The sequence below is a fragment of the Centropristis striata genome, chromosome 4 (assembly GCF_030273125.1).
Source record: "Centropristis striata isolate RG_2023a ecotype Rhode Island chromosome 4, C.striata_1.0, whole genome shotgun sequence".
In the NCBI taxonomy this organism is placed as follows: Eukaryota; Metazoa; Chordata; class Actinopteri; order Perciformes; family Serranidae; genus Centropristis; species Centropristis striata.
This window is the reverse complement of record NC_081520.1, coordinates 9,389,757-9,410,541: the sequence shown is the minus strand read 5'-3', so window position 1 is coordinate 9,410,541 and position 20,785 is coordinate 9,389,757. Positions and strand designations below refer to the sequence as shown.

Sequence of the window (20,785 nt, the reverse complement as noted above, 5' to 3'; positions counted from 1 at the left end):
TGAAGTAAACGTCCACTCAGGGAAAACGGATGTGTAATGGATTTTAAATAGCCCACCAAGAACCACATCACCAGGCTTGTGAATTTCATTTTGATGAAACTTTCTCCATGATTTACAAGATGAGGGTGTAGAGGAAGAAAAAATAAAGAACAAGGTAAAGCACAAACACAAGAGCAAAGCTCCCATGACTGCCCTCCTCGCTTCACACCAGTTACTATTATTCATACAACAACACTTAATTTTATATGCAGGGCTATGGCATCCCCTTTGCATGCTTTACGTCATTGTTTAATATTTAAAAACACCCATCAGGGAACAGGCTAAGGGGCAAGCCATACAGTTTGATATGACGTCCCTCCTGCACAATGTCATTGGTTGATTTCTTTATTTGAAAGCACAGAAAAATAGAACTTGTTCTGTTTGGAAAAACTTTTGCATTTTTCATGGTGTAATTTTAATGTTCTGTGGGAAAGTAATCATGCCAAAAACAAAAGCTTTAGTTGCCAGTAAAATGAATCAAACCAAAATAAGTGCCTCAGTGAGTAATGGCTTTTTGTCAGGTGGAAATTGAGGCAAGTCTTTGAAAGTCTCAAATATTTAAAAATCAGGATGAAGGCAAAAAGGACAATAATATATGAAATTGATTGATACAAAAAAATCTTTATTGCTTCTGTGGCACAATAAGTCATACAGAGGTTGTGAAACTGAATAATTCCAGGGAGTAAGGAAGAGTGTTCATCTGTGTTATATGTTTGAATGTACTTCGAGCTGTTAAGTGTTCATGTTGTTCAAAATGATGGGTACAGTGTAATTTATTGCCAGTGTTATTGTACAAGCGGCGCCAGGGTATCTCCAGCAGGTGTCAGTGTTGCTACATGAGCGTTGTATGCGCAGTGAGAGCCACAAGGAAGTCTCGCGTGGTTACGATGAAGTCTCGCGTGAGTACGATGAAGTCCCGCGTGAACACGTCAGATAATGAGAATCCCTAGCTGTATCCCAATGTCAAGGAAGGATGCTCAAACGGCTGGATTTGAAGGACACTACGTCATCGACATCCGCCGAAGGACTGTCCCAATGTCGAGGATGCTCCGGAGGACAGAGTCCTTCTTCTGCCCAAATTTCGAGGGTGCATGTGTGTATCCTCCATGCGCTCCGACTACCCATAAAGCATTGCACACACCGGTCTACCAGGAGATTTAAAAATGGCGAGCGTAGAAACAGTGGCGCCGGCGGCGCTATATGCATTTAAATATATAAGTATTTTCAGTTTACACTGAATGTCGTTACATAACTTACAAAACGTGTGTTTAAAGTCAAGCAAAAACATATAGATAAACAAATGCCAGAATATTTAGCTAAAGATAATAAACGTCATCTTGATACATTGCTGGTTAAGTTAATTAGTGCCGTCTCAGTCGCTAAAGTTATTGTTAATTAATTTATATGCGTCCGATGATGATGCACTATGTGCAACTATGCCATTCAGAAAGTTATACATTTCTTTATTGTGTTTACAGGGACCGAAAGTCTGCTATTATCCATTATTGTTATTTAACTGTTATTGTACTGTACTGTAAAATAAAAAGAACACAGAACATATTTCCATGATGAATTATGCTCCGCTGCTTTTATGAAACTAAGTAGCGGCCAAGTTCAGCGAGGATCAGTTTAATATTCAGGTTTAATCCACTTTGTGGCTTTTACTTGCTAAATCGTGGAGATTCAACCTTAAAGCATCTTCTTCCATTTTTACAAATATGTGTCAGAGTGCTGATGCCAAAGTCACATCCATGTCGTGAACTGATTTTGAAATTGCGGCACTGAATTTATTTATTTATTTATGTATTTATCTATTTTTATTAAACTGATAAGAACAGATACTACACTTGATCTTAGCCAAAAGGCCGAGAGCGGCGCTGAATTTAAGCAGGACGTCCAATTACGCAATGACGTACAGCTGTACACTCCGAAGGCTGTCCCATTTATGCATTACACCAGTGAAAGGAAGGACTCTGGCCTCGCCTCCGGAGGATCCGACTCCGAAGGAAGGATCCTTGACTTTGGGATGGAAGCACAATTCGCTGTGTAGCGATTATAAACCTAAAGTATTATTCTTGCAATTTGCAGGTAAGCTGGTGACGTAATAGAGTTACCCTGTGTGTGAGCAATGTTGACACTGTAACCCACTGTACATATTGTTAGTTCTGGTAGTTTTATTAGACTGTTAAGAGAAGTATGTAATGCTAGCCCATTAGCGGCTACCGAGAGGCCTCGGACCACCATTGTGAGAACCATGACAATGAGCCCTCGTCTGAGGGAGCCCAGGGTAATCACATTAATATAGTAGAATGTAAAGTATTCTTTTTTCTGTATTGTTAAGAACAAAATGGTGTTATACTAAGAAACTACATGACAGAATTAGACTACTGTATACAGAAAATCTTTTATGTTCTTTGGTTGTGAATGTCAGTTGTGGTAAATAGAGCACGTCAGACAATGAGATTCCCTGTCTACTAGATGGAAGCACAATACGCTGTGTAGCGATTATAAACCTAAAGTATTATTCTTGCAAATTGCAGAGAAACCTAAAATGAATGTATAGCACCAGATTGAGCCTGTGTGATGTAATTCTGCGCCCGCTTCACCTCCAGTTTCATCTTACTGTATTCTTACAGTAAAAAAAAGTGTACTTGTTTAAATATTGGCCATTCCAGTGCAGATCTTTAGTGAATGAATGAAAAAGACAAATTGTTTCAAACGAGTTGATCATTTTACTTTTACTGCAACTTTAATGACTTTGTGGTTCCACGACCCATGATTGCTTTCTTTGTGTTCCTCTCTGGTCTCAGCAGGATTATGTAACATTTGGGTCCAAACAGAGCCACCAAGAGACCAAAACTGGAGGCCAGGATGGCAAATACCTCCACTGCATCTGCATATTTGCCTGGAGAGTTGACATAAGCAGGAATAAAGGCCACCCACACAGCGCAGAAGATCAGCATGCTGAAAGTGATGAGTTTGGCCTCATTGAAGTTGTCTGGAAGATTCCTTGCCAGAAATGCTAACAGGAAGCTGAGGATAGCCAATAAGCCAATATAGCCAAGTAATACTGCAAAACCGACTGTGGACCCGACTACACATTCATAAACTATCTTGTCATTGTGGTATTGAGTGTTTTTATGAGGAGCTGGTGAAGCAGAGACAAGCCAAGCGGTGCAGATTGCTGCCTGAATAGAAGTAAGAACCAGAACTGTTCCTCTCTGCTGCACAGCACCAAACCACTTCAGACTGGCTCCACCTCCTGGTTTGGAGGCCTTGAACACAGCGAGAACAACCATGGTTTTCACCAGAATACATGAGACACAAAGAACAAAGCTGATCCCAAATGCTGCATGTCTCAGTTGGCATGTCCACAGTCTGGGACGGCCGATAAACAGCAATGAACACAGGAAACATAGTTTCAGTGACCCCAAGAGCAGGAAACTCAGTTCTGAATTGTTGGCACGTACCATGGGTGTACTTTGATGATAAGTAAAGATTACCAGAACAATAGCACAGACAAATGTGCCCAACAATGAGGTGGTTGTCAGACAGATACCCAGAGGCTCATGGTAGGAGAGGAACTCAGTTTTCTTAGGAACACAGTGGTCACGTTGGGGGCTGGACCAGAAGTCCTCTGGACAACTGGTGCACTCCATGGAGTCTATGAAAATAAGGAAGATGTTAAGAAGCACGTTTTTAAGATATCTCCAAAGTGCATACAACTGAATACCAACCAGTCTTATTGCTGATCTTTCCCTCAGAACAAGGGATGCAGTCAAAGCAGCACTCAGGTTGCCCTTTCTTTCTGGCCATGCGGGTACCTGGAGGACAGCTCTCACTGCACACTGACAGAGGCGGCTGTAATGAGAAAAATAAATCCATCATTCTTCATTTTTATACACTGCTATGATAATGGGACAAAAAAGGGGAGCTGAAATAGCAGAAATAACCTCTCTGAATTCAAAGTTCCAGAAAATGTTTTCTTCATCAAGTGTGAGTTCTTCACCTTTAAAGGCCGACCTCTTAACCTCACCCACATTCTGAACTTTAGTTTGTCCATCGGGGAGCCACAGCCAGTTCATGACATCGTATATTGGTAAGGCATCACCATTCTCATCAAATGACACTTGATCACCAGATGAGGTGGTGAAGTTGACCTTTTGCAAATAATGTACGACCTGCGAATACAACAACAGAACAGACAAGGATTGTGATACAAGCCATCTGAACAGAGGTTTATCACACTGGTTAAGTCGTGTGAAAAATCAAAATCACAAGATTTTTGTCTTAGTATATTTCATTTGACTATTGAGACACAGTGAAAGCATTAATCTGTCATGTAAACTGATATCACACCTGCCATGGTTCTATTGTTTGCCGAGTGGCGCAGCTTTTCCCACTGAAAGGCCCTCTGCCTGGTGCACAGTGCAGCATGTCATCAAGTGCATAGGCCAGAGCATACACAGCCTTATAAATATTGTACTCAGGCCTGAGGTTAGAAAGATCTAAAAACTCAGTCTCCACATTTTCAATATTTTCCTTTCCAGTGCATAGTGCTTCCCCAGCTTTAAACCAACCTGCCGGATCGAATTTACACTGAAACATGTATTCCCAAAACTGTCTCACCTGAAATATATCAGAAGTAATTACTTACAGAAATTACAATAAGCTGTTATTATATTTTGTGAATATATATATTTTTTTATTATTTATTTCAGATAAAAAACGTTTTAATAGAATTCTTACAATGTTATTTCCATAGGCCTCAACATCTTTTTGGTCACGACGTATTCGCAAGAGGAATTCCCTGAGTCCTGGTATTTCTCCTCGACGGATGGCAATGCCCAGGGTGCCACCCAGGTACGGCATGAGGCGGGGTGTCTGCAGCACAGCAGCTGATGTCCAAGCTTCACTGGCCATCCACTGCAGGCCTGTAACATTCTGCCTCACCACCTGTGCAATGCATTATATAAAACACATGTTCCAGACTGTTACTAGAAAAACACGTACATAGTTAAGTGCAAGCTGCCCACTTTCACTTGCATTACTTCATGCATAGTGCTTCGTTAGGGTTTTCTTGAAATGCAAAACTGAAGCTCACAACTGGCTTTCATTTTTTTTCATGTTTAATTTTGTAACTTGACCCAATGATTTCTTCCACAGGTAACATTATCAGACAATCAAATATCAAATTGTAACTGAAATTTTCGGTGGTAGAAAATTGTGTTTCGTTCACACGGGTGATAACTGATATGATTTTTTTTTGGGGGGGGGGGGGGGGGGGGTTGGCCATTAAAGGGCTTTATTGATAGAGACAGAGTGAAAGGGGAGACAGAGGGGAAGACATGCGGGAAAGGGCTCCAAGTCGGATTTAAACCCAGGCCTTACAAGGACAATGCCTCTATGGTACATGCTCTACCAGGTGTGCCACCAGGAACGCCCCGAGTGATCTGAATTTGGTCAGTGAATTTGTAATAAACAATCCAAATCATTATTATGTTTTTAACAATTATGGATTTTCTACATTGTATTATATTTTCACTCTTACCTCTTCCATTAAATTAATCATGTGGAACTGAAGTGCAAACGCCATGACCACACGAGCTGTTGATGTCTTTATCAAATGTACAATCCTCCTGAGTTCACTTGAGTCACTGTCCCAGGGCAAAACCTCCAGGTAGGCCAGACAACCTCCACCAGACTGAGCCAGGTCAGACTGAAAGGATCGGGCAACATGGAGTCCATAGTCATCATCACTGACCAGAAGACCCACCCAAGTCCAGCCAAAGTGTTTCAGAATCTGAATCATGGCACGCACCTGAGAGAATATATTGGTGCAAAGGGATGAGTTCACAGACTAAACTAAAATTACATATAAAACTAACTTCATTTATTTTAACGAATATAACTTACACATTTGCATATGTTTCACAATTGTATCACAGTTCATTTATGAAATTAAGAGAAAAGAATAGGCTTGTTTCATTGCAGACAATTTTTACATGCATGCTGCATTTTACATCTTAAACAAACTTAGTTTGCAGTTCTCAAATCAGTAATAGTGTTTTACCTGGAAAGCATCACTTGGGATTGTTCTAAAGAAGGATGGAAACCGTTGCCGATCACTCAGGCAGGAACATGTTGAAAAATAACTCACCTGTTCAGAAACATTCGGTATACATTCAAGTTACCTAAGTTATTTATCTCTGATGCAGTCTACATTATTTTCATATTCCATCAGTTTATCACTTTAAATATGAAATTAAAACAAACACGGTACACAACATTTTAAAAAGAAAGGAGATGGGAAACTTACAATGGGCATTTTGTATAAACCAAGCACAGTGGAGATGGCAATAGAATTTGTTGAGTAGGTATCACCCACAATCCCGAGGATTGGAGGGGTCCCAGAACAGTTCTCCTGAAGCAGAAACTGCTCCTCTCGACCACTGGCCATTGATAATGCACCACTCAATCCAACAACAAGTGCACCACAGTTGTCAAAAAGACTGTATCCCAGAGTGATATCAGGAAGCAGATTGGAGCTGTTGTTGATCTCATCAATAGCAAAGGCCATGGTCATGGCCTGCCTGAACCCTAAAGTGTCAAAGCTAACACACAAAAATGTCTCTATGAACCATAATATATATAGCTTTGTGAATTATTGGGGAGATATGTACAAAATCTCTAAACCTATTTTAATGCCACAATACACATTTAATAATATACGTTTTACAGCTGTTCCTTAATATTTATTTATATTATCTAAACCTTACGGTGAATACTCAGAGCAGACAATGTCACATGCTGTCTCCTGTGTGTGTGTGAAGCTTACCCTTTGCAAGTGGGCTGTTGTGGCTCTGAAGTAAACGTCCACTCAGGGAAAATGGATGTGTAATGGATTTTAAATAGCCCACCCAGAACCACATCACCAGGCTTGTGAATTTCATTTTGATGAAACTTTCTCCATGATTTACAAGATGAGGGTGTAGAGGAAGAAAAAATAAAGAACAAGGTAAAGCACAAACACAAGAGCAAAGCTCCCATGACTGCCCTCCTTGCTTCAAACCAGTTACCGTTATTCATACAACAACACTTAATTTTATATGCAGGGCTATGGCATCCCCTTTGCATGCTTTACGTCATTGTTTAATATTTAACAACACCCATCAGGGAACAGGCTAAGGGGCAAGCCATACAGTTAGATATGACGTCCCTCCTGCACAATGTCATTGGTTGATTTCTTTATTTGAAAGCCCAGAAAAATAGAACTTGTTCTGTTTGGAAAAACTTTTGCATTTTTCATGGTGTAATTTTAATGTTCTGTGGGAAAGTAATCATGCCAAAAACAAAAGCTTTAGTTGCCATGAAAATGAATCAAACCAAAATAAGTGCCCCAGTGAGTAATGGCTTTTTGTCAGGTGGAAATTGAGGCAAGTCTTTGAAAGTCTCAAATATTTAAAAATCAGGATGAAGGCAAAAAGGACAATAATAATGAAATTGTTTGACAGAAAAAATCTTTATTGCTTCCAGTTTCATCTTACTGTAATCTTACAGTAAAAAAAAAAAGCTTGCTTGTTAAATATTGGCCATTCCAGTGCCGATCTCTAGTCAATGAATGAAAAACACAAATTGTTTCAAACGAGTTGATCATTTTACTTTTACTGCAACTTTCATGACTTTGTGGTTCCTCGACCCATGATTGCTTTCTTTGTGTTCCTCTCTGGTCTCAGCAGGATTATGTAACATTTGGGTCCAAACAGAGCCACCAAGAGACCAAAACTGGAGGCCAGGATGGCAAATACCTCCACTGCATCTGCATATTTGCCTGGAGAGTTGACATAAGCAGGAATAAAGGCCACCCACACAGCACAGAAGATCAGCATGCTGAAAGTGATGAGTTTGGCCTCATTGAAGTTGTCTGGAAGATTCCTTGCCAGAAATGCTAACAGGAAGCTGAGGATAGCTAATAAGCCAATATAGCCAAGTAATACTGCAAAACCAGCTGTGGACCCGACTACACATTCATAAACTATCTTGTCATTGTGGTATTGAGTGTTTTTATGAGGAGCTGGTGAAGCAGAGACAAGCCAAGCAGTGCAGATTGCTGCCTGAATGCAGGTAAGAGCTAAAACTGTTCCTCTCTGCTGCACAGCGCCAAACCACTTCAGACTGGCTCCACCTCCTGGTTTGGAGGCCTTGAAGACAGCCAGAACCACCATGGTTTTTACCAGAATACATGAGACAGAAAGCACAAAGCTGATCCCAAATGCTGCATGTCTTAGTTGACATGTCCACAGTCTGGGACGGCCAATAAACAGCAATGAACACAGGAAACATAGTTTCAGTGACCCCAAGAGCAGGAAACTCAGTTCTGAATTGTTGGCACGTACCATGGGTGTACTTTGATGATAAGTAAAGATTACCAGAACAATAGCACAGACAAATGTGCCCAACAATGAGGCAGTTGTCAGACAGATACCCAGAGGCTCATGGTAGGAGAGGAACTCAGTTTTCTTAGGAACACAGTGGTCACGTTGGGGGCTGGACCAGAAGTCCTCTGGACAACTGGTGCACTCCATGGAGTCTATGAAAATAAGGAAGATGTTAAGAAGCACGTTTATAATATATCTCCAAAGTGCATACAACTGAATACCAACCAGTCTTATTGCTGATCTTTCCCTCAGAACAAGGGATGCAGTCAAAGCAGCACTCAGGTTGCCCTTTCTTTCTGGCCATGCGGGTACCTGGAGGACAGCTCTCGCTGCACACTGACCGGGGGGGCTATAAGGAGAAAAATAAATCCATCATTCTTTATTTTTATACACTGCTATGATTATGGGACAAAAAAAGGTGAGCTGAAATAGCAGAAATAACCTCTCTGGATTCAAAGTTCCAGAAAATGTTTTCTTCATCAAGTGTGAGTTCTTCACCTTTAAAGGCCGACCTCTTAACCTCACCCACATTCTGAACTTTAGTTTGTCCATCAGGGAGCCACAGCCAGTTCATGACATCGTATATTGGTAAGGCATCACCATTCTCATCAAATGACACTTGATCACCAGATGAGGTGGTGAAGTTGACCTTTTGCAAATAATGTACAACCTGCAAATACAACAACAGAACAGACAAATATTGTGATACAAGCCATCTGAACAGAGGTTTATCACACTGGTTAAATCGTGTGAAAAATCAAAATCACAAGATTGTGTCTTAGTATATTTAATTTCACTATTGAGACACAGTGAAAGCATTAATCTGTTATGTAAACTGACATCACACCTGCCATGGTTCTATTGTTTGCCGAGTAGTGCAGCTGTTCCTGTAGAAAGGCCCTCTGCCTGGTACACAGTGCAGCATGTCATCAAGTGCATAGGCCAGAGCATACACAGCCTTATAAATATTGTACTCAGGCCTGAGGTTAGAAAGATCTAAAAACTCAGTCTCCACATTTTCAATATTTTCCTTTCCAGTGCATAGTGCTTCCCCGGCTTTAAACCAACCTGCCGGATCGAATTTACACTGAAACATGTATTCCCAAAACTGTCTCACCTGAAATATATCAGAAGTAATTATATACAGAAATTACAATAAGCTGTTATTCTTGTTATTATATTTTTGTTATTCTTATTTTTCTTATTTATGTGAGATTAAAATGTGTTAACAGAACTCTTACAAAGTTATTTCCATAGACCTCAACATCTTTTTGGTCAGGACGTATTCGCAAGAGGAATTCCCTGAGTCCTGGTATTTCTCCTCGACGGATGGCAATGCCCAGGGTGCCACCCAGGTACGGCATGAGGCGGGGTGTCTGCAGCACAGCAACTGCTGTCCAAGCTTCACTGGCCATCCACTGCAGGCCTGTAACATTCTGCCTCACCACCTGTGCATTGCATTATATAAAACACATGTTCCAGACTGTTACTAGAAAAACACGCACATAGTTAAGTGCAAGCTGCCCACTTTCACTTGCATTACTTCATGCATAGTGCTTCGTTAGGGTTTTCTTGAAATGCAAAACTGAAGCTCACAACTGGCTTTCATTTTTTTTCATGTTTAATTTTGTAACCTGACCCAATGATTTCTTCCACAGGTAACATTATCAGACAATCAAATATCAAATTGTAACTGAAATTTACTGTGGTAGAAAATTGTGTTTCGTTCACACGGGTGATAACTGATATGATTTTTTTGGGGCATTTTGGGGCTTTATTGATAGAGACAGAGTGAAAGGGGAGACAGAGGGGAAGACATGCGGGAAAGGGCTCCAAGTTGGATTTAAACCCAGGCCGCCCACTTACAAGGACAATGCCTCTATGGTACGCGCTCTACCAGGTGTGCCACCAGGAACGCTCCGAGTGATATGAATTTGGTCAGTGAATTTGAAATAAACAATCCAAATCATTATTATTATGTTTTTAACAATTATGGATTTTCTACATTGTATAATATTTTCACTCTTACCTCTTCCATTAAATTAATCATGTGGAACTGAAGTGCAAACGCCATGACCACACGAGCTGTTGATGTCTTTATTATATGTACAATCCTCCTGAGTTCACTTGAGTCACTGTCCCAGGGCAAAACCTCCAGGTAGGCCAGACAACCTCCACCAGACTGAGCCAGGTCAGACTGAAAGGATCGGGCAACATGGAGTCCATAGTCATCATCACTGACCAGAAGACCGACCCAAGTCCAGCCAAAATGTTTCAGAATCTGAATCATGGCACGCACCTGAGAGGATATATTGGTGCAAAGGGATGAGTTCACAGACTAAACTAAAATTATATATAAAACTAACTTCAATTATTTTATCTAATATAACTTACACATTTGCATATGTTTCACAATTGTACCACAGTTAATTTATGAAATTAAGAGAAAAGAAAAGGCTTGTTTCATTGCGGACAATTTTTACATGCATGCTGCATTTTACATCTTAAACAAACTTAGTTTGCAGTTCTCAAATCAAAAATAGTGTTTTACCTGGAAAGCATCACTTGGGATTGTTCTAAAGAAGGATGGAAACCGTTGCCGATCACTCAGGCAGGAACATGTTGAAAAATAACTCACCTGTTCAGAAATAATCAGTATAGTATGAAGTAACTGAGTTATTTATCTCTGACCCAGTCTACATTATTTTCATATTCCATCAGTTTATCACTTTAAATATGACATTAAAACAAACACGGTACACAGCAATTTCAAAAAAAGAAGATGGGAAACTTACAATGGGCATTTTGTATAAACCAAGCACAGTGGAGATGGCAATAGAATTTGTTGAATGGGTATCACCCACAATCCCGAGGATTGGAGGGGTCCCAGAACAGTTCTCCTGAAGCAGAAACTGCTCCTCTCGACCACTGGCCATTGATAATGCACCACTCAATCCAACAACAAGTGCACCACAGTTGTCAAAAAGACTGTATCCCAGAGTGATATTAGGAAGCAGATTGGAGCTGTTGTTGATCTCATCAATAGCAAAGGCCATGGTCATGGCCTGCCTGAACCCTAGAGTGTCAAAGCTAACACACAAAAATGTCTCTATGAACCATATATATATATATATAACTTTTTGAATTATTGGGGAGATATGTGCAAAATCTCCAAACCTATTTTAACGCCACAATACACATTTAATAATATACTTTTTACAGCTGTTCCTTAATACTTATTTATATTAACTACCGCTTACGGTGAATACTCAGAGCAGACAGTGTCTCCTGTGTGTGTGTGTGTGTGTGTGTGTGTGTGTGTGTGTGTGTGTGTGTGTGTGTGTGTGTGTGTGTGTGTGTGAAGCTTACCCTTTGCAAGTGGGCTGTTGTGGCTCTAAGGTAAATGTCCACTCAGGGAAAACTGATGTGTAATGGATTTTAAATAGCCCACCCAGAACCACATCACCAGACTTGTGAATTTCATTTAGATGAAACTTTCTCCATGATTTACAAGATGAGGGTGTAGAGGAAGAAAAAATAAAGAACAAGGTAAAGCACAAACACAAGAGCAAAGCTCCCATGACTGCCCTCCTCGCTTCACACCAGTTACTATTATTCATACAACAACACTTAATTTTATATGCAGGGCTATGGCATCCCCTTTGCATGCTTTACGTCATTGTTTAATATTTAACAACACCCATTAGGGCACAGGCTAAGGGGAAGGACTATAAACATACAGTTTGATATGACGTCCCTCCTGCACAATGTCATTGGTTGATTTCTTTATTTGAAAGCCCAGAAAAATAGAACTTATTCTGTTTGAAAAAATCAACAACAATAAAATTTTGCAATTTTCAATGTGTATTATTTATGTTCTGTGGGAAAGTAATCATGGCAAGCTTCAGTTGACTTGACAATGAATCAAAACCTAAGTAAGTGCCCCAGTGAGTAATGGCTTTTTGTCAGGTGGAAATTGAGGAAAGTCTTTGAAAGTCTCAAATATTTAAAAATCAAGCTGAAGACAAAAATGAGAATAATAAAGAAAGTGTTTGATGCAAAAAAAAATCTTTATTGCTTCCAGTTTCATCTTACTGTATTCTTATATTAAAAAAAGCTTACTTGTTTTAATATTTGGCATTTCAGTGCAGATCTCTAGTGAGTGAATGAAAAGCACAAACTGTTTCAAACTAGTTGATCATTTTATTGTTACTGCAACTTCAAATCAAACTTTATCAAATCAAACTTTATTTATATAGCGCTTTTCATACATAAAAATGCAACACAAAGTGCTTTACAAAAAATAAGAAAAAACAAACAATAAATAATAAAAATGACAAAACCCACCCCTCCCTCCCCCACATACACATCTTTAAGTATACATACACAAACATGCACACATGCATTTAGTCATGCACGCACACAAACACACTCAGACTCACACACAGCACATATTGATTGACAGTGTAGAGACATGGCAAGGCACCGAGGATCCAGATGAGGAAAAAGCAACCTGTGGGAGCATCCACACTGAGAGGTGGCAGAGCCCACAGCCATAGAGGACGCCGTCACAGAGACCACCAGGACCCGGGGAGACCGAGGCGGACTCCACACATGGTGCAGAGCCGCCCAGCCCCCCGGGCCCAGGGAGTCCCCAAGACCACATCCCCACGGGCAGACCCAACACTCCCCCAGTGAGGAGGCCCCCATGAGGGAACACTGGAGCTAAAGACTAAAAGACTAAAAGACTAAAAGACAACAGGACAGAATAAAAACTAAAAGACTAAAAGACAACAGGATAAAAACTAAAAGACTAAAAGACAACAAAAAGACAACAGGACAAGATAAAAACTAAAAGACTAAAAGACAACAGGATAGGATAAAAACTAAAAGACTAAAAGACAACAGGACAGAAAACAACAGATAAAAACTAAAATACAACGGGAATAAATAAATAAATAAATAGTAAAATAATCAGTTAAAAGCTAGACCAAACAGGTGGGTCTTGAGCCTCCTTTTAAAAACATCAACAGTCTCTGCGGTCCTGATGTCCTCTGGCAGGCTGTTCCAAAGGCGTGGGCCATAATGGCTGAATGCAGCCTCCCCGTAGGTTTTAGTTTTAACTCTTGGAATGATTAAAAGGCCGGTGCCAGAGGACCTCAGGACCCGCGAGGATTGATATGATAAAAGCATATCAGATAGATAAGATGGCCCAAGACCGTTAAGACATTTAAAAACTAATAAAAGAACCTTAAAATCAATCCTGAAACACACGGGGAGCCAATGCAGTGATTTTAAAACCGGTGTAATGTGCTCCCGCCCTCTGGTCCTCGTCAGCACGCGTGCGGCTGAGTTTTGTAATAATTGTAGGTTGTGGATGCTGTTTTTGGGAAGACCAGAGAGCAGGGCATTACAATAGTCTAAACGACAAGAGATAAAAGCATGCATCAGCACCTCCGTGTTGGCCTGGGAGAGAAACGGGCGGACTCTGGCTATGTTCTTAAGACGGTAAAAACCTATCTTTGTTGTATTTTTAATATGAGGAATAAAACTTAGCTCAGAGTCAAAAATGACGCCCAGGTTCTTTACACATTGTGAGGTTTTAAAATCTCGTAGTTTTGGTAAAAGTTTCTCTCTCTTGCTTTCAGGACCGATGACTAAAACCTCTGTTTTGTCCTGGTTGAGCTGTAGGAAGTTCACTGCCATCCATGACTTGATATCTAAAATACAGTTTAAAAGGGAATCAATTGGCTCAGTGTCATCAGGAGACACGGCGATGTACAGTTGTGCGTCATCAGCGTAGCTGTGGAAGCTGATGCCGTGTCTCCTGATGACGTCCCCAAGGGGAAGCATATACAGATTAAAAAGAATTGGACATAAAATTGACCCTTGGGGAACCCCACACTTGATTTCATGTGTTCTGGAGGAGCATGTATCCATACTTACAAAGAAACTTCGATCTGAGAGATAAGAACTGAACCAGTTAAAAACAGTACCAGAGAGGCCGACCAGGGTTCGGAGTCTGTTTAATAAAATGTGATGGTCTACTGTATCAAAGGCGGCGCTGAGATCCAGTAGAACCAAGACTGTTAATTTCTGTGAATCTAAATAACACCTGAAGTCATTTAAAATCTTTAAAAGAGCTGTCTCTGTACTGTGGTTCATTCTAAAACCAGATTGGTATTTCTCTAAAATGTTGTTTCTATTTAAAAAATAATTTAACTGGTTAAAAACCAGTTTTTCTAAAATTTTACTTAAAAATGGTAAGTTGGATACAGGCCGGTAGTTATTTAAAATGTTGGGGTCTAAATTACTCTTCTTCAGAAGGGGCTTCACCACTGCCGTTTTGTAGGCAGTGGTGAAGACACCCGTCTGAAGAGAGCAATTCACAACATTTAAAATCTGTTCCTCAAAGAAAGCATAAAATGATTTTAAGAGCGATGTGGGAATAGGATCTAAAAGGCAGGTTGTTGGGTTTGCTTGGGAGAAAACTCGACCAAGTGTCCTTGCATCAACCAGGGCAAAACTCTCTAGTGTTTCCTCAGATAAGAGCGATGGTTCAGGTGTGTAAAAAGTTACATTCTGGGATAAAAGACTGGATCTGATACCATCGATCTTACTTCTGAAGTGGTCTGCAAAGTCCTCGCAGAGGACCTCTGATGGTGTCATGTGAGCTTTATTAAAACTAGTGTTGGTTAAAAGATCGAAGGTGGAGAAAAGAAACCTGGGGTTGTTTTTATTGTCTGTGATGAGTTTCGAGAAATGGGAAATTCTTGCTTGTTTGACTGCGTTATTGTAGGTTTTGAGTTGTTCACGTAGTATTTCATGATGGACTGTTAATTTAGTTTTTCTCCACCTTCTCTCTGCACTCCTGCAATTTCTTTTTAGTTTTTTGACGTTAGCGGTTCTCCAGGGTGGTACAGGTTTTGTTCTTACAGTTTTAGTTAAAAGTGGAGCCACTAAGTCCAGTGTTGATTTTAGTTTGGAATTAAAATTGTCAACAATAAAATCACATGGTGCAGGTAAAACCTCAGCAGGGGTGCTCTGTAAAATCTCGATAAAATGAGCAGCCACTTCAGAAGTCAGGTAACGTTTCCTCACTGTTCTCACCGGGGCCTCCTGAGGGTTAAAACTGGCGATGTTAAAATACACACAGTAGTGGTCAGACACAGCCAGGTCCACAACAGAGGACACACCAGCGGACAGGCCGTAGGTTATGACCAGGTCCAGGGTGTGTCCTCTGTTGTGAGTTGGCTGTGCGACGTGCTGTTTAAAATCTAGGCAGCATAAAAGGTTTAAAAATTCTCTGGACATTGTGTCCGAGATGTTGTCAACATGTAGATTAAAATCACCAGCTATTAAAATCCTGTTGTAAGTGGTGTGGATGATTGATAATAATTCAGAAAATTCACTGATAAAAGACGAAGAATATTGGGGTGGTCTGTAAACTGTGATGCAGATAATCGGAGGGCTGCTAAAAACAAAGGCGTGGTATTCAAATGATGTGTAACTGTTAAAAGAAACCTTTCATGACTTTGTGGTTCCCCGACCCATGATTGCTTTCTTTGTGTTCCTCTCTGGTCTCAGAAGAATTATGTAACATTTTGGTCCGAACAGAGCCACCAAGAGACCAAAACTGGAGGCCAGGATGGCAAATACCTCCACTGCATCTGCATATTTGCCTGGAGAGTTGACATAAGCAGGAATAAAGGCCACCCACACAGCACAGAAGATCAGCATGCTGAAAGTGATGAGTTTGGCCTCATTGAAGTTGTCTGGAAGATTCCTTGCGAGGAATGCTAAAAGAAAACTGATGATAGCCAGTAAGCCAATATAGCCAAGTAATACTGCAAAACCAACTGTGGACCCAACAACACATTCAAAAACTATCTTGTCATTGTAGTATTGAGTGTTTTTATGAGGAGCTGGTGAAGCAGAGACAAGCCAAGCAGTGCAGATTGCTGCCTGAACAGAAGTAAGAACCAGAACTGTTCCTCTCTGCTGCACAGCACCAAACCACTTCAGATTGGCTCCAACTCCTGGTTTGGAGGCCTTGAACACAGCCAGAACCACCATGGTTTTGACCAGAATACATGAGACAGAAAGCACGAAGCTGATCCCAAATGCTGCATGTCTCAGTTGACATGTCCACAGTCTGGGACGGCCGATAAACAGCAGTGAACACAGGAAACATAGTTTAAGAGACCCCAAGAGCAGGAAACTCAGTTCTGAATTGTTGGCACGCACCATGGGTGTACTTTGATGATAAGTAAAGATTACCAGAACAATAGCACAGACAAATGTGCCCAACAATGAGGTGGTTGTCAAGCAGATACCCAGAGGCTCATGGTAGGAAAGGAACTCAGTTTTCTTAGGAACACAGTGGTCACGTTGGGGGCTGGACCAGAAGTCCTCTGGACAACTGGTGCACTCCATGGAGTCTATGAAAATAAGGAAGATGTTAAGAAGCACGTTTTTAATATATCTCCAAAGTGCATACAACTGAATACCAACCAGTCTTATTGCTGATCTTTCCCTCAGAACAAGGGATGCAGTCAAAGCAGCACTCAGGTTGCCCTTTCTTTCTGGCCATGCGGGTACCTGGAGGACAGCTCTCACTGCACACTGACCGGGGGGGCTATAATGAGAAAAATAATCCATCATTCTTTATTTTTATACACTGCTATGATTATGGGACAAAAAAGGGGAGCTGAAATAGCAGAAATAACCTCTCTGGATTCAAAGTTCCAGAAAATGTTTTCTTCATCAAGTGTGAGTTCTTCACCTTTAAAGGCCGACCTCTTAACCTCACCCACATTCTCAACTTTAGTTTGTCCATCAGGGAGCCACAGCCAGTTCATGACATCGTATATTGGTAAGGCATCACCATTCTCATCAAATGACACTTGATCACCAAATGATGTGGTGAAGTTGACCATTTGCAAATAATGCACAACCTGCAAATACAACAACAGAACAGACAAGTATTGTGATACAAGCCATCTGAACAGAGGTTTATCACACTGGTTAAATCGTGTGAAAAATCAAAATCACAAAATTTTTGTCTTAGTATATTTCATTTGACTATTGAGACACATTGAAAGCATTTATCTGTCATGTAAACTGACATCACACCTGCCATGGTTCTATTGTTTGCCGAGTGGCGCAGCTGTTCCCACTGAAAGGCCCTCTGCCTGGTACACAGTGCAGCATGTCATCAAGTGCATAGGCCAGAGCATACACAGCCTTATAAATATTGTACTCAGGCCTGAGGTCAGAAAGATCTAAAATCTCAGTCTCCACATTTTCAATATTTTCCTTTCCAGTGCATAATGCTTCCCCAGCTTTAAACCAACCTGCCGGATCGAATTTACACTGAAACATGTATTCCCAAAACTGTTTCACCTGAAATATATCAGAAGTAATTATTTACAGAAATTACAATAAGCTGTTATTCTTGTTATTATATTTTTGTTAATATTATTTTTATTATTCATGTGAGATAAAAAATATGTTAACAGAACTCTTACAAAGTTATTTCCATAGGCCTCAACATCTTTTTGGTCAGGACGTATTCGCAAGAGGAATTCCCTGAGTCCTGGTATTTCTCCTCTACGGATGGCAATGCCCAGGGTGCCACCCAGGTACGGCATGAGGCGGGGTGTCTGCAGCACAGCAGCTGATGTCCAAGCTTCACTGGCCATCCACTGCAGGCCTGTAACATTCTGCCTCACCACCTGTGCATTGCATTATATAAAACACATGTTCCAGACTGTTACTAGAAAAACACGTACATAGTTAAGAGCAAGCTGCTCACTTTCACTTGCATTATTTCATGCATAATGCTTTGTTTGGATATTCTAAAAATGCAAAAGTGAAGCTCAGAGCTAGCTTTCATTTTTTGTGAGTTTAATTTTGCAACCTGACTCAATGATTTCTTCCAAAGGTAACATTATCAGACATTATGAAACAGCTTGATCTGAATGAGATCAAATTGTAACTAAAATTTTCAGTGGTAGAAAATTGGAATGATGGATTTTCTACATTGTATAATATTTTCACTCTTACCTCTTCCATGAGATTAATCATGTGGAACTGATGTGCAAACGCCATGACCACACGAGCTGTTGATGTCTTTATCAAATGTACAATCCTCCTGAGTTCACTTGAGTCACTGTCCCAGGGCAAAACCTCTAGGTAGGCCAGACAACCTCCACCAGACTGAGCCAGGTCAGACTGAAAGGATCGGGCAACATGGAGTCCATAGTCATCATCACTGACCAGAAGGCCGACCCAAGTCCAGCCAAAGTGTTTCAGAATCTGAATCATGGCACGCACCTGAGAGAATATATTGGTGCAAAGGGATGAGTTCGCAGAATCAACTAAAATTATATATAAAACTAACTTCATTTATTTTAACAAATATAACTTACACATTTGCATATGTTTCACAATTGTATCACAGTTAATTTATGAAATTAAGAGAAAAGAAAAGGCTTGTTTCATTGCGGACAATTTTTACATGCATGCTGCATTTTACATCTTAAACAGACTTAGTTTGCAGTTCTCAAATCAGTAATAGTGTTTTACCTGGAAAGCATCACTTGGGATTGTTCTAAAGAAGGATGGAAACCGTTGCCGATCACTCAGGCAGGAACATGTTGAAAAATAACTCACCTGTTCAGAAATAATCAGTATAGCCTGAAGTTACCTAAGTTATTTATCTCTGACCCAGTCTACATTTTTTTCATATTCCAACAATTTATCACTTTAAATATGACATTAAAACAAACACGGTACACAGCAATTTAAAAGAAAGAAGATGGGAAACTTACAATGGGCATTTTGTATAAACCAAGCACAGTGGAGATGGCAATAGAATTTGTTGAGTAGGAATCACCCACAAACCCAAGGATTGGAGGGGTCCCAGAACAGTTCTCCTGAAGCAGAAACTGCTCTTCTCGACCACTGGCCATTGATATTGCACCACTCAATCCAACAACAAGTGCACCACCACAGTTGTCAAACAGGCTGTATCCCAGAGTGATATTAGGAAGCAGATTAAAGCTGTTGTTGATCTCATCAATAGCAAAGGCCATGGTCATGGCCTGCCTGAACACTAGAATGTCAAAGCTAACACACAAAAATGTCTCCATCAACAATATATATCTAGATATATATATATAGCTTTGTGAATTCTTGCGGAGAAATGTACAAAATCTCTAAACCTATTTTAACACCACAATACACAGTGTTAATAACATACATTTTACTTAATTATGTTATTTACCACTTACGCTGAATGCTCAGAGCAGACAGTGTCACATGCTGTCTCCTGTGTGTGTGTGAAGCTTACCCTTTGCAAGTGGGCTGTTGTGGCTCTGAGGTAAATGTCCAATCAGGGAAAACTGATGTGTAATGGATCTTAAACACCCCACCCAGAACCACATCACCAGGCTTGTAAATTTCATTAAGATGAAACCTTCTCCGTAATTTACAAGATGAGGGAGTAGAGAAAGACACAGAGCAGAAAAATAACAAGGTGAAAAAACACAAGAGCAAATATGTTTCAAGAAAAGCGCCCATAACTGCCCTCCTCCTTTCACACCTGTTTCTATTCTTCAAACAATGATACTTCATTTTATATGCAGGGATATGTAATCCCCTTTGCATGCTTTGCGTCATTGTTTCATTTTTAACAACACCCACCAGGGCACAGGCTAAGGGGGCAGGACATATAATCTTATTTATGCTAATATAAGATTTTTGAAATAATGTGAATCAAATTACATATATGTAAGTATTCAGCAAATATAAAGCATGAGTCATATTATACATGTTTATATTACTTTAATGTCTACTTATTGTGCTATTCTATTATAAAATGAAAAGATTTTAACAACTGTCAGGAAATGTCTGGGAATTGTAATCAACAACATAAAATTGCTCTAAAAGTAATTATTTTTGTCCCTTGTTCTCAGATGTCCAATACCTTTTCTTTCTTTCTTATTCACTTGTATTTGTTTTCTCTTGGTATTACACATACCATAATTTAATTATGTGAATAAACCTCAATATATGTAGCAGAATTAAAAAACCCTATTTTGACACCCCACAGCATCTAAAGTGGCCACAGCTGACACGATAAAACGTGTTTAAGCTGCATTCACACAAAATCAAGCAATGAAGCACTCCCTCAGGTTTGTGCCAAGGTGTCGCTGTGGATCTATTTATTGGTGCTTTACAATGAAATCACAGTGAAATCATTAGAAAATACCGTTTCCTCTTATCTCTCTTCCTCTTATTAG

General features: G+C 40.2%; 3 protein-coding genes and 1 pseudogene across 3 annotated transcripts; all 4 read right to left on the bottom strand.

The window, feature by feature from the left end:
* Positions 1 to 1,807: 1,807 nt before the first annotated feature.
* Positions 1,808 to 1,918, bottom strand: LOC131970782 (U2 spliceosomal RNA; annotated as a pseudogene).
* An 859-nt stretch (positions 1,919 to 2,777) lies between these two features.
* Positions 2,778 to 7,035, bottom strand: LOC131969934 (extracellular calcium-sensing receptor-like). Its single transcript, XM_059331164.1, has 9 exons — positions 6,878 to 7,035; positions 6,359 to 6,653; positions 6,113 to 6,199; positions 5,591 to 5,860; positions 4,789 to 4,995; positions 4,399 to 4,668; positions 3,993 to 4,220; positions 3,777 to 3,900; positions 2,778 to 3,703 (listed from the first exon to the last, which is right to left on the bottom strand). Exons 2-9 carry the CDS (start codon positions 6,623 to 6,625, stop codon positions 2,778 to 2,780), a joined length of 2,379 nt encoding a protein of 792 aa, XP_059187147.1. The 5' UTR covers positions 6,626 to 6,653; positions 6,878 to 7,035.
* Positions 7,036 to 7,715: 680 nt separating this feature from the next.
* Positions 7,716 to 15,791, bottom strand: LOC131969933 (extracellular calcium-sensing receptor-like). Its single transcript, XM_059331163.1, has 11 exons — positions 15,588 to 15,791; positions 14,754 to 14,849; positions 11,847 to 11,971; positions 11,273 to 11,567; positions 11,029 to 11,115; positions 10,507 to 10,776; positions 9,719 to 9,925; positions 9,325 to 9,594; positions 8,920 to 9,147; positions 8,703 to 8,826; positions 7,716 to 8,629 (listed from the first exon to the last, which is right to left on the bottom strand). The coding sequence occupies exons 1-11, from the start codon at positions 15,789 to 15,791 to the stop codon at positions 7,716 to 7,718; spliced, it is 2,820 nt and encodes a 939-aa protein (XP_059187146.1).
* Positions 15,792 to 16,004: 213 nt separating this feature from the next.
* LOC131969932 (extracellular calcium-sensing receptor-like) lies at positions 16,005 to 19,976 on the bottom strand. Its single transcript, XM_059331161.1, has 9 exons — positions 19,834 to 19,976; positions 19,313 to 19,610; positions 19,068 to 19,154; positions 18,546 to 18,815; positions 18,008 to 18,214; positions 17,613 to 17,882; positions 17,207 to 17,434; positions 16,992 to 17,115; positions 16,005 to 16,918 (listed from the first exon to the last, which is right to left on the bottom strand). The coding sequence occupies exons 2-9, from the start codon at positions 19,580 to 19,582 to the stop codon at positions 16,005 to 16,007; spliced, it is 2,370 nt and encodes a 789-aa protein (XP_059187144.1). The 5' UTR covers positions 19,583 to 19,610; positions 19,834 to 19,976.
* Between the last annotated feature and the right edge of the window lie 809 nt (positions 19,977 to 20,785).

Bases quoted from the DNA above. Each gene is read 5' to 3' on its own strand.
- LOC131969933 (XM_059331163.1), bottom strand. From the start codon at position 15,791: ATGTCCAGAGAATTTTTAAACCTTTTATGCTGCCTAGATTTTAAACAG. The intron at 9,926-10,506 runs GTAAGAGTGAAA...TGCAATGCACAG, and splicing joins TGATTAATTTAATGGAAGAG to GTGGTGAGGCAGAATGTTAC. The intron at 8,827-8,919 runs GTTATTTCTGCT...TTCTCCTTATAG, and splicing joins GGAACTTTGAATCCAGAGAG to CCCCCCCGGTCAGTGTGCAG.
- LOC131969934 (XM_059331164.1), bottom strand. From the start codon at position 6,625: ATGACCATGGCCTTTGCTATTGATGAGATCAACAACAGCTCCAATCTG. The intron at 6,200-6,358 runs GTAAGTTTCCCA...GTTTCTGAACAG, and splicing joins GTTTATACAAAATGCCCATT to GTGAGTTATTTTTCAACATG. The intron at 4,669-4,788 runs GTAAGAATTCTA...GATATATTTCAG, and splicing joins AGGCCTATGGAAATAACATT to GTGAGACAGTTTTGGGAATA.
- LOC131969932 (XM_059331161.1), bottom strand. From the start codon at position 19,582: ATGACCATGGCCTTTGCTATTGATGAGATCAACAACAGCTTTAATCTG. The intron at 18,215-18,545 runs GTAAGAGTGAAA...TGCAATGCACAG, and splicing joins TGATTAATCTCATGGAAGAG to GTGGTGAGGCAGAATGTTAC. The intron at 17,435-17,612 runs GTGTGATGTCAG...TTGTATTTGCAG, and splicing joins AAACAATAGAACCATGGCAG to GTTGTGCATTATTTGCAAAT.